The 12023-nt window shown below is 38.2% G+C and overlaps 1 protein-coding gene across 3 annotated transcripts in view; it reads left to right on the top strand.

Moving 5' to 3' along the window:
• The window catches only part of DPY19L3 (dpy-19 like C-mannosyltransferase 3), a 96097-nt gene that overhangs the window by 26459 nt on the left and 57615 nt on the right, over positions 1-12023 (top strand). For all 3 annotated transcript variants that reach the window (XM_037819187.1, XM_037819188.1, XM_037819189.1), the window contains exons 5-6: positions 8094-8215; positions 8820-8965. In XM_037819187.1, coding sequence (XP_037675115.1) covers positions 8094-8215; positions 8820-8965 — 268 coding nt within the window. The remainder of the gene's footprint in view (positions 1-8093; positions 8216-8819; positions 8966-12023) is intronic.

The following is a 12023-nucleotide window of genomic DNA, read 5'->3' as shown; positions in this document are numbered from 1 at the left end:
CCTAAATAGTTTGGAGCCCATACTCATTATCATTACCCCATCTAATTGAAGCCCCCAAAAGGATCTCTCCTACTTACTGTAGACTTGATATGCTTAACATGGGCACACATGACAGAGAATTGCCCATTTCTAGGTTTTGGTTAGATTCGGATTTGATTTTTCTGGCAAGAATTCTTCATAGGTGGTGTTTTGTATTTCTTACTATATATCACAATATGAGATCTCAGATTTTTGATTATCTTTCTCTTTACACCATAAAAATTACTGTTTCGTTCCTGTCCATAGCCTGATTCATCTGTAATAAATTTAATTACCAAGCAGCCTTTCATTTAATGGTTTTGCCAACCTTTGATGATTGTTGCTTATATCCATTATTTCAGTAGGGTTACAAAATAGTGTTATTCTAATTCTATCATTCCTCCTGTATTTATTAGCTGGCATTCTGTTATATAGAAAACCTTTTACTCATCAACTGTCTGGTTACCCTGAGGTACAGTTTATTCAAAAAAGGAAGGATCGGTATTGGGGTTTTTCCTCCATATTTACCAGTTTTCAAAATCAGGAGTTGCTTCTCTAGCATTCTCTAAAGTAGTGGTTCTCCATGGGGGCAGTTTTGCCCCCCTAGGAGACATTTGGCAAGTCTGGAAACATTTTTGGTTGTCACAGCTGGGGGGTTGCTACTGACATCTATTGGGTGGAGGCCAGGGATGCTGCTGAGCATCCTGCAGTGCGTGGAATGGTCCCCACAACAGAGAATCATTGCCCCAGAATGTCAGTCATGCTGAGGTTGAGAAACCCTGCTCTAAAGGTGCACGATGAGTATTGTCTTCTTAATTATCACTATGAAATCAGTGATTGATATATTTCAATTCATCTAAGTCATTTTCTAAGGTTTTCCTAAAAGAAAATTTCAAGCTTATAAAAAGGTGGAATCCTCTCTAATGGAGGTCTGTTTATCTGTCATCCAGCTAAAACAGTTAACTTACTCACAACCAATCTTATTTCTTCTATACCCTCATCCCCAACCTGGATTGTTCTGGAGTAAGTACAAGACTTCACATTGTTTCATCTGTAAACATGTCAGTATGGTTGTCTAAAAGATAGCAAGTCCCTTTTTTTTCCAATCCAGTTTTATTGAGATTGTTCACATACCATTAAATCATCCAAAGTGTACAATCAGTTGTTCACAGTACCATTATATAGTTCTGCATTCATCACCACAATTAATGTTTTTTTCAATTTTTAGAATTTTCGGTACTCCAGAAAAGAAATAAAAAGAAAACTCAAATCCTCCCGTACCCCTAACCACCCCCTCCATTATTAACTTATAGTATTGGTATGGTACATTTGTTACTGTTGATGGAAGAGTGTTAAAATACTACTAACTGTAGTACATAGTTTGCAATAAGTATATTTTTCCCTATATATCCCTCTGTTATTAACTTCTAGTTAGAGTATCATACATTTGTTCTGCTTCATGAAAGAGATTTCCAATATTTGTACAGTTAATCATGGACATTGTCCACCACAAGAGTCACTGTTTTATACATTCCCATATTTTTAACCTCTAACTTTCCTTCTGGTGACATTCATGATTCTAAGCTTCCCCTTTCCACCACATTCACACATCATTCAGCACTGTGAGTTATTCTCACAATAAAGTGCTACCATCACCTCTGCCCATTTCCGGAAGCTAAAGTTCAACCTAGTTAAACATTCTGCTCATGATAAGCAACTACTCTCCATTCTTTAGCCTCATTCTATATCCTGGTAACCTATATTTCATGTCTATGAGTTTACATATTTTAATTACTTCATATCAGTAAGACCATACAATATTTGCCCTTTTGTGTCTGACTTATTTCACTCAATATAATGCCCTGAAGGTTTCTTCATCAACCTGTGTTTTTTTTTCAAGATGGTTTTGTTCACACACCATATATTCTGTCCTAAGTATATAATCGATGGTTCCTTATATAATCACGTATTTATGCATTTACCACCATCACCACTATCTATATAAGAACATTTCCAATTTTTCCACTGAGAAAGAGGAAGAGTCAAAGAAAGTAGAGAGACAAAAGAAAAAGAAAAAGAAGGTAAAAAAAGAGACTGCTAAAAAGCAACAAAAGGAAAGATAGAATTAAAATAAAGAATAATAAAAGAGTCAGATAACATCAGCAATGGCAACAGTCCCATACCCCTCCCTTATATCCCCCTCTTATAGGCACTTAGCTTTGGTATATTGCCTTTGTTACATTAACAGAAGCATAATACAATATTTCTTTTAACTATAGTCTCTAGTTTGCATTGATTGTATTTTTTTCCCCAGTACCACCCCATTTTTAACACCTTGCAAGGTTGACATTCATTTGTTCTCCTCATGTGAAAACATATTTGTACATTTTATCACAATAGTTGAGTACTCTAGGTTTCACTAAGTTATACAGTCCCAGTCTTTATTTTCCCTCTTTCCTTCTGGTGTCCCACATGCCCCTAACCTTCCTCTTTCAACCATACTCACAGTCATCGTTGTCAGAGTACTTACACTGTTGTGCTGCCATCACCCAAAATTGTGCTCCAGACCTCTCACTCCTGTCTTTTCCTATCTGCCTGTAGTGCCCCCTTTAGTATTTCCTGTAGAGCAGGTATCTTGTTCACATACTGTCTCATTGTCTGTTTGTCAGAGAATATTTTAAACTCTCCCTCGTATTTGAAGGACAATTTTGCTGGATATAGAATTCTTGGTTGGTGGTTTTTCTCTTTCAGTATCTTAAATATTTCATACCACTTTCTTCTTATCTCCATGGTTTCTACTGAGAAATCCGCTCATAGTCTTATCAAGCTTCCCTTGTATGTGATGGATCGCTTCTCTCTTGCTGCTTTCAGGACTCTCTCTTTGTCTTTGACGTTTGTTAATCTGATTATTAAGTGTCTTGGCATAGGTCTATTCAGATCTGTTCTGTTTGGAGTATGCTGTGCTTCTTGTATCTGTAATTTTATGTCTTCCATAAGAGATGGGAAATTTTCATTGATTATTTCCTCTATTATTGCTTCTGCACCTTTTCCCTTCTCTTCTCCTTCTGGGACACTCATGACACATACATTCATGCACTTCATGTTGTCATTCACTTCCCTGAGACATTGCTCATATTTTTCCATTCTTTTCCCTGTCTATTCTTTTGTGTCTAGGATTTCAGGTGTCTTGTTCTCCAGTTCCTGAATGTTTTCTTCTGCCTCTTGAAATCTGCTGTTGTATGTTTCCATTGTTTTTTTTCATCTCTTGTGTTGTGCCTTTCATTTCTGTAGATTCTGCCAATTGGTTTTTCAAACTTTCTATTTCTACCTTATGTTCACCCAGTGTTTTCTTTATAGCCTTCATTTCTTTTGCCATATCTTCCCTAAACTCGCTGACTTGGTTTTTTAATTGATTTAACATATTTATTTGAAAATCTTTGATTGTTTTATTAAAGTGAAACAATATCTCAACTTTATCTCAGTTGAGTTGTAAGTTTGTTCCTTTGACTGAAGTCATATCTTTATTTTTCCTAGCATGATTTGTTGTCTAGGCATCTGGTTTCCTTGGTTACCCCAATCAGATTTTCCCATACCAGAACGGGCTCAGGTCTCAGAATGGAGCTATATTCGGTGTCCGGTTTCCCTGAGGGTGTGGCTTAGAATATTGACAGACTTTCCTTTGAGTCCTCTAGCTGCTGTGCTTTTCCTAACCTGCCCAACCAGTGATGCCTGTCAGCCTGTTGCTCCTGACTGGTGTAAAAAGGTGTGGTCCCTTTAATTCTCAGCCTAAGTTGTTTCTATTTTGACTGTTTTTCCCCAGGCCTTGCGGTCTGAGTTCTGAAGGGAGGGCGGGCACTAGAGCTGGGCCCCACTTCCTTCCTCTTAGGGAAGATACACCCCCTAGTGAGTTATCTTCTGCACTTGAATTACCCCTTTGTCTCTGACTCTGTTAACTCCACCCCTGTCTGGGTCAGAGCACTGCAAACTGAAAATGTCTGGGGCTTTCTCTGCTGAGCCCCTCGGGTTGAGGGAGATAAAAAGGGAAAGAAAGCCCCCTTTCAGAGTCAGTCCATGGCTCCCGCAGTTTTGCCCGTTGGCCAGAGACAGCACCCGGTCTTCTGGGCTTCTTTTCCTGGGACACTGGCATTTTCTGGCTCTTAAGGTCAGCCGTCTCTAAAAGCCTCTGTATTTTTTTTTACAATTTTTTTTTTTCCGTCAGCTCTACATCCTCACCACTGGGAGCGACCTCAGGGTACTTTGCTGCTTGTTCAGTGTTTGTCTATGTTTGAAGCTTGTATCCAGCGGTCCACAATTGTTAATTAAAACCGCAGTTGGAACTAGGTCGAGCTATATTCACTTGCTCTGGGAATGCTGCTTTCTCCCACAGTGAGGTCTTGCAGCTCAGCCTGCCTTGAGGGGAGGGGGCTCCTAGCGCATTTCCACAGTTTTACTTACAACTTTTATGCTATAGTCTTAGCCATTCCACCCATTTCAGGTTGGTGTATGATGTGTGGACAGTCACGGTTGTCCCGCAGCAGTTGTTCCAGATTATTTACTAGTTGTTCCTGGTTGTTTATTAGTTGCTCCAAGGGACTAACTAAATTTTACACCTCTCTCTGCCGCCGTCTTGCCCCCCACCAAAATCCTTTTTATAAACCTACCACAATATCATTATCACACCTAAACCCAGTTAAGAAATTCTTTAATATCAAATGTCCAGTCAGTGTGCCCATTTCCCTGATTGTCTTATAGTTTAATATGGTCTGAGATGCAAAAAAAGCCCATACATTGCAATCATTTGATGTGTCTCTGTGTTTCCTTTGATTTATAGGTTTCCTGCTATCTTTTTTCTTGTAATTTTTTGTTGTAAACTGCTTTATTTGTCTGATAGAGTGTTCTACACCGGATTTTGGCTGGAACTCCATTAAGTCATTTTATGCATCTCTTTTCCCTTAACTCCTGTTAATTGGTAGTTAGTTCTAAAGGCTAGCACAGATTCAGGCTCATTTTTCTGGCAAGAATGCTTCTCAGTAGATGGTATTGTGTACTTCCTTTTAGCATCCTGTATTAGTTAGGGTTGTCTAGGGAAACAGAATCAATGAGAGGTGTCTCTGACTATCAAATTGTAAAAGTGACTCACGCAACTGTGGGTATGCACGAGTCCAAATTCTGTAGAGCAGTCAACAAACTGTCAACTCCAAGGAAGATGTCCGATGAACTCCTCAGGAAACGAACCGGCAACTTCAGTGAACTCCTCAGGAAATGCTTCACTGGACAGCCGCAGAAGTGAAGGTCCTCTATCTGTCTTGCTTACAAGTCTTCAACTGATTAATTGGATTAAATCCAGCCAATTGCATTCTCTCATTGTGGAAGGCACACCCTTTGGTGAGTCATCAGTCACAGCTGCAGTCAATTGACTGATGATTTAATAAACCAGCCTCAAAAGTCCTCACAGCAATTGTTAGGCCAGTGTTTGCTTGACCAGACAGCTGGGGACTGTCACCTGGCCAAGTTGACACATGAACCTAACCATCACACATCCTTTCAGGGGTATGTTATATCTGGGTATCTCTCTTTCTGGGTTCAGAATGATCCGTCTGTTTTAAACCAACCTAGTGGTTTAGAACCGTTGATGATTGTTACATAGAACAATTTATTTCCATAAGGACAACAAAATGGAGGTACTCTAGTTCTGTCTTTCTTCCATCATTATTAGATGGAATTCATCTCTAAAGAAAAATGTTTTCTCATCAACTCTTTTCTATCTCAGGTTCAGTTCATAAAGGAAAGGCAAGATTCACATAGGTTCTTTTCCCTTATTTGCTTTCAGAGTGAGTTGCCTCTCTAGCATCCTCTAAAGGTGACCGATGATATTTTGCCTATGAAGTATTTTCACAAACTCATGGGTTTTTAATATATTTGACAAGCTTTAATCCTGAGCATTTGTTATTCTTTTTATATTCAAATTGTCCTTCTTTGGCCAGTGGGATCCCCTTCAGATTAGCTGCTGTATTTTAGACACGACCCCGGTAATCTCTGAAAACTTCCTTGTTTTTTGTCATGGTAAGATGTTTCCTACCCCTGAACTGGAATCAGCCATTTTGCCAAGGAGGCCTAGTTCTTTCCAGTCTCTATTTAGAGACCACAGTGTGGGTGGGTACCAGGGATGCTTGTTGCTACTGAGTTGGTCACTGTTTCCAGGACTTCTTAGTGATCTGAGCTAGGAAATGTGTTTTTTGGTTTTTCCCTAAGAGGAAATACTTCAAAATTTAACTTTTCAATTCAAATTTAGGATAACATTGTTTTTACATTTTTTTATTTTATACTTGTACTTCTTTTAAGTCAAAAACCTTGTTTCCTAATGACATTAACATTATCACTTATTTGTTTTATGCTGCTATGTAGAGAACAGTTTCAAAGTAACAATACTAGTATTTCTTCTAGCAGTGTGGTTGCCTGAAAACAGCTCAGGCTGTCTTTGCAGTCCTTTTTTTCCCTTAGGACATAGCCCACTAGGGTTGTACAGCCACATCACTCTGTTTTCAAAACACTTACAGAAGTTTCTTTGTGTGACCAAGCTTTTATTTTGGTTTTAGTTTTCAGGTGTTGCTTTATAAAAAATTTTATTTAATTTTTTAGTGCCTGTAAAAAAGTTTTCTTGGTTCAGAAGTCAAAGCAATAAAACAAAGAGCGTTCAGGGAAGTCCCCTTCCATCTCTGTCCCCTCCACCCTGTTTTTTTCCTCACCCTGTAGGTAACCATTTTTATAGATTCTTGGTTTATCATTTTACTGTTAATATGTTCAATATAAACAAATAGTTTACATATTCATATTGCCCCTTTTTGTGCATTAAAAAAAAGCTTACTGTATACATTATTCTGTATTATGCTTTTTTCACTTCATAAAAATCTTGGGGATCACTCTAGAGTGGAATGTAAAGATATTCTGTATTCATTTTTACAACTGCATAGAGCTCCTTTGTATGGTAACCACAGTTTATTCAAGTAGTCTCCTATTGATAGATATTTAGATTGTTTCCTTCCTTTTGCTGTTGTAATTGGTACTGTGTGATTTTGTGTGATATGTATCATATTTTTGCCAGTCAGTCTTTAGGAACAATTTCTAGACCCGGGCTTATTGGATCAAAGGGTTAAAATGCACATGTAATTTTTCTAGGTGTTGCCAGATTCCTCTCCATAGAAATTATACTGTTTTGCATTCCCAGCTGAAGCTTATGAGAGTGTCCGCTTCCTTATAGCCTCCTGACAGAGTGTATTGTCAGACTTGATTATTGCCAAACTGATTGTTAAGAAATGGTATATCAGTTTAGTTTTAATTCACACTTCTCTTGGAAGGAGTGAGGTTAAGTATCTTTTTGTATGTTTAAGGACCAGCTGCATGGTTTCTTCTGTGAACTGCCCATTCATACCTTCTGTTAGTCAGCTTGGTTACAGTAGCACATGACCTCAAAATAGCAGTAGGTTTCTATAACCACAGGTTTATTTCTCACTCTCATTGCATATGGGCTGTGGGTCAGCAGCAGCTCTCCTTTGCCCCACATGTCTTCTTACTCCAGCCCCTTTTTGGAACATGCTGCTATCATGGCGGAGGGAAAGAGTACGAGAGCTGGCTAGAAACATGTATCTCTTAAGAGGCACTCAGAGGTTGTGCCTGTCATATTCATTCACATGCCATTGGCCAGAGCAAGTCAAATGGCCGAACCCACCATGGGGAGGGAGGGAGGCCATGTATACTCTTTAGAAGGAGGCAGATCTCATGGCAGGAGGGCATCAAGGGGATGGAAAATCATTTCACCCAAATTTCTACAGAGGAACCATGTACTTTTTTCACTTCAGTCACAGAAGTGTAATTTATTTATGATTGTAGATATTTAAGTAATGTCCTTCTAATACACAGTGAACTCTGTCAAAGTAGGACTATGGTTTTTTGCTCACTTCAATGCCTAGCACAGTTGCTGGAACATACTAAAGAATCCATGATTGGTTTTGAATGAATGAATGAATATGATTGGAATTCTAATTATTTTTTCCTGATTTTTCAAATATCAATCTTAGGTTTACATGGCTTAATATATGATAATAAAACTGAGTCTATGAGGACAATTAACCTCCTTGAACGAATGAATATTTATCAAGAGGTTTTTCTCAGTATTTTATATAGAGTTCTTCCTATACAGGTATGTTGTATTTTGTGACATTGAATTGTTCGTATCAGATGATACCTGTTGTTTTAAATTGAAAGTTTCACGTACTCTTCACACCGTCAACTGTGACTTGGTATAAAATCAGCAATATACTAATTTTCTACATTTACTTTGTGAACTTTACTGTTTATTTGTATTTTAAAAAGCATTTTTCACATGTAGATGCTTATATCATAATACATATATGTGGTCAAGAAGTTGATATTTTTTTCATTTGGAAATGTGTAATTATGCCTGATTTATCTTTGAGATTTAAAAAATATTGGATAATTAGCAAATCACAATGAGCACTTCTCATGTGAATGAGGAAAAATTGGACCAAGTTGGGTGCAATACTTGTCTACTAGTGTAGAGAATGAAGCCAGAACCTTAAAGACTTTCTTCCGTCTTCTACTCTTGGTAGTGGGAAGAAAGGCTGCTAGCTCACTTGTAGTTGGAAAGAAGGGGTGATGCAGGCTAATTGCTTGGAATTAATACTGGGCTTCCAAATATTAAATTTCCTGTGTCATACTTTTTAAATGGTGATGAGAAGGGTTAGGGCTCTCTAACAAACATGTTTTTATTGTTTCCTTTACAGAAATATTTAGAGCCAGTTTATTTTTATATTTACACCTTATTTGGACTACAGGCAATCTGTGTCACAGCTCTTTACGTAACTAGCTGGCTCCTTAGTGGTACATGGCTATCAGGACTACTAGCAGCTTTCTGGTATGTCACAAATAGGTGAGTTGGAATCAGGACACATCTCTCCCTTTCCAAACTGTAAATAAAATTTAAATTACTTCATTTCTAGTTCAATGAAAGTTGTTTTACCACATTTGTTTGTGTGGGAGCATTTTCTCTTTGGTTTATCTGTGTTTCTTCTTCTTGTCCTGTTTATACTTAAGGGTTTTTTTTTAGGTTTAATTTTTTTAAAAAATTTTTTGTGGTGATAATATACAACACAAAATTTCTCACTTGAACCATTTCCATATGTGCAGTTTGATGATATTAATTGCATTCACAGTATTGTGCTACCATTACCACCATCCATTATCAAAACTTTTTCATCACTCCAAACAGAAACTCTACCTATTCCCTCTGCACCCCAGCCCAGGTATCCTGTGATCTTCTTTCCATCTCTGTGAATTTAAGCAAATTACTTTTATTACAACCTTACTTTTGGAAATTACTTTTATTACAACCTTATTTGTTGCTTGCTACATACCAAGCACTTGTGAAATGTATTCACTTTATAACCCTATAGGGTAGGTGCTATTATTACCCCTGTTTTAGAGATGGGGAAATTGAGGCTTAAAGGTTTAAGTAATATCAAGCTAAGTCTTGGTGAGGATTCAAACTCAGGATATAAGGCATCTCTGTTATGTTGCCTCTTAACATTTTTTTAACTTTTTATTTTGAGATAATTTCAAACTTATATGACAGTTGCAAAAATAATACAAAATCAGTACAGAGAACTCCAGCATACCACCAATACCTGATCCCACCCTGATACCCAGATCTACCAAATTTCACAATTGCCATATTTGCTGTGTCAGTCTAACTAGCTAGGTGTCTGTCTGTGTATCTATTTCCTAAACATTTGAGAGTAGGTTATGGACATCATGATCCTTGAACACTTAATACTTCAACGTACATTTCCGAAGACTAAGGATATTCAGTTATGTAACCACCTTAAGTGCAGCTAACAAGTTTAAGAAAGTTAACATTGATATAAAGCTTACAGTCTATATTTCAATTTTTTCATATGTCCCAACAATATCCCTTTGAGTGTTTTCTCCTCCCTTGCTAGATCCTATCCAGCATCATGTGTTGTATTTAACTGTCATTTCCTCTTCAGTTGCTTTTTTTTTTTTAACTGTGGAACAGATATATAACATGAACTTGCTCATTTCAACCACTCCTAAGCATGCCATTCAGTGGAATTAATCACATTCACAATATTGCACTACCTTCGCCACCATCCAGCCTCTTAACTTTTTAATCTAACATCTTATATTATGCCTGCTAAAGTAAACGGAAGTAAAATTTATTGTAAGAGAAAACAAAAGACATTTATTGAATGCCTAGTATGTGTAAGGATGGTTCTTAGTGCTGTGTGTCTAAAGATAAAAATGGACCTGTGCTTGCGCTCTGGGGACTTACATTCTAGGATGGGGGCCAAGGTCCTTATTGCCAGTGACAAATTTAAGACTCGAGTGTAAAGCACTAAAGAAATATAGAGAAGGAGATGGCAAAACATTGCCTTTTGGCACTAGTGGAGTTAGAAATAAAAGTAGGAGGTGATGTGACACGAGCTTTCCACGGGCTGGGAGTCAGACTGTTCTGGTTTGCTAATGGTGCCGTTAGGCAAAATACCAGAAATGGATCGGCTTTTATAAAGAGGGTTTATTTGGTTACGCAGTTACAGTCTTAAGGCCATAAAGTGTCCAAGGTAAGGCATCAACAATCAGTTGGGTACCTTCACTGGAGGAAGGCCAATGGCATCCTGAGGATGGCTAGTGGTGTCTAGAAAACCTCAGTTAGGCTGGTGTCTGCTTGCTCCTGGTTGTGTTTCAAAATGGTGCCCTCCAATATGTTGCTTCTTCGGGTGTTTGTCCTCTCTTAGCTTCTTTGGAGCAAAAGACTGTTCAACAGCCATCTCCAAAATGTCTGTCTCAGCTGCAGCTCCTCTTCAAAATGTCACTCTCAGTTCTCCAAAATGTCACTCACAGCTGCTCCAGCATCTGGGCTGTGTGGCTCTTTTTTTTTTTTTTTTTTTTAATTCAGTTTTATTGAGATATATTCACGTTCCATACAGTCATCCATGGTGTACAATCAGCTGTCACAGTACCATCATATAGTTGTGCATTCATCACCTCGATCTATTTTTGAACATTTTCCTTATACCACAAAGAATCAGAATAAGAATAAAAAATAAAAATAAAAAAAACACACCCAAATCATCTCCCCCATCCCTCCCTATTTTTCATTTAGTTTTTGCCCCCATTTTTCTACTCATCCATCCATACACTGGATGAAGGCAGTGCAGTCCACAAGGTTTTCACAATCACACTGCCATCCCTTGTAATCTACATTGTTATACGGTTGTCTTCAAGAGTCAAGGCTACTGGGCTGGAGTTTGGTAGTTTCACGTATTTACTTCTGGATATTCCAATACATTAAAACCTATATAGTGCAGAAGAATGTCCACCAGAGTGACCTCTTGACTCCATTTGACATCTCTCTGCCACTGAAGCTTTATTCCATTCCATTTCGCATCCCCCTTGTGGTCAAAAAGATGTTCTCAATCCCACAATGCCTGGTCTGGATTCATCCCTAGGAGTCATATCCTGTGTTGCCAGGGAGATTTACACCCCTGGGAGTCAGGTCCCACATGGGGGGAGGGCAGTGAGATCACCTGCCAACATGGCTTAGTTAGAGAGAGAGGGTGTATGGCTCTTTTTAAAGTACTCCATTGATGCAAGTAAGACTCACCCTGAATGGATGGAGCAACACCTCCATAGAAATTATCCAGTGTAAGGTCTTGCCCACAGTTGATTGAGTCACATCTCCATGGAAACACTGAATCAATAGGTTCCAACCTAATCAACACTAATAAATCTGCCCCCACAAGACTGCATCAAAGAATATGGCTTTTTCTGGTGGGCATAATGTATACAAACTGGCACACAGACTAATGTGAATTTGAACCCCAGCTCTACCCGTTAGCTAAATATATAACCCTGGATAAGTTACTTACATTTTCTCGGTGCCAATTTTGTTATCATGATGGTGATGA

Source organism: Choloepus didactylus, chromosome 27 (genome assembly GCF_015220235.1).
Source record: "Choloepus didactylus isolate mChoDid1 chromosome 27, mChoDid1.pri, whole genome shotgun sequence".
Classification (NCBI taxonomy): domain Eukaryota; kingdom Metazoa; phylum Chordata; class Mammalia; order Pilosa; family Megalonychidae; genus Choloepus; species Choloepus didactylus.
The sequence above is the reverse complement of the archived record's forward strand: the minus strand, read 5'-3'. Positions and strand labels throughout refer to the sequence as shown.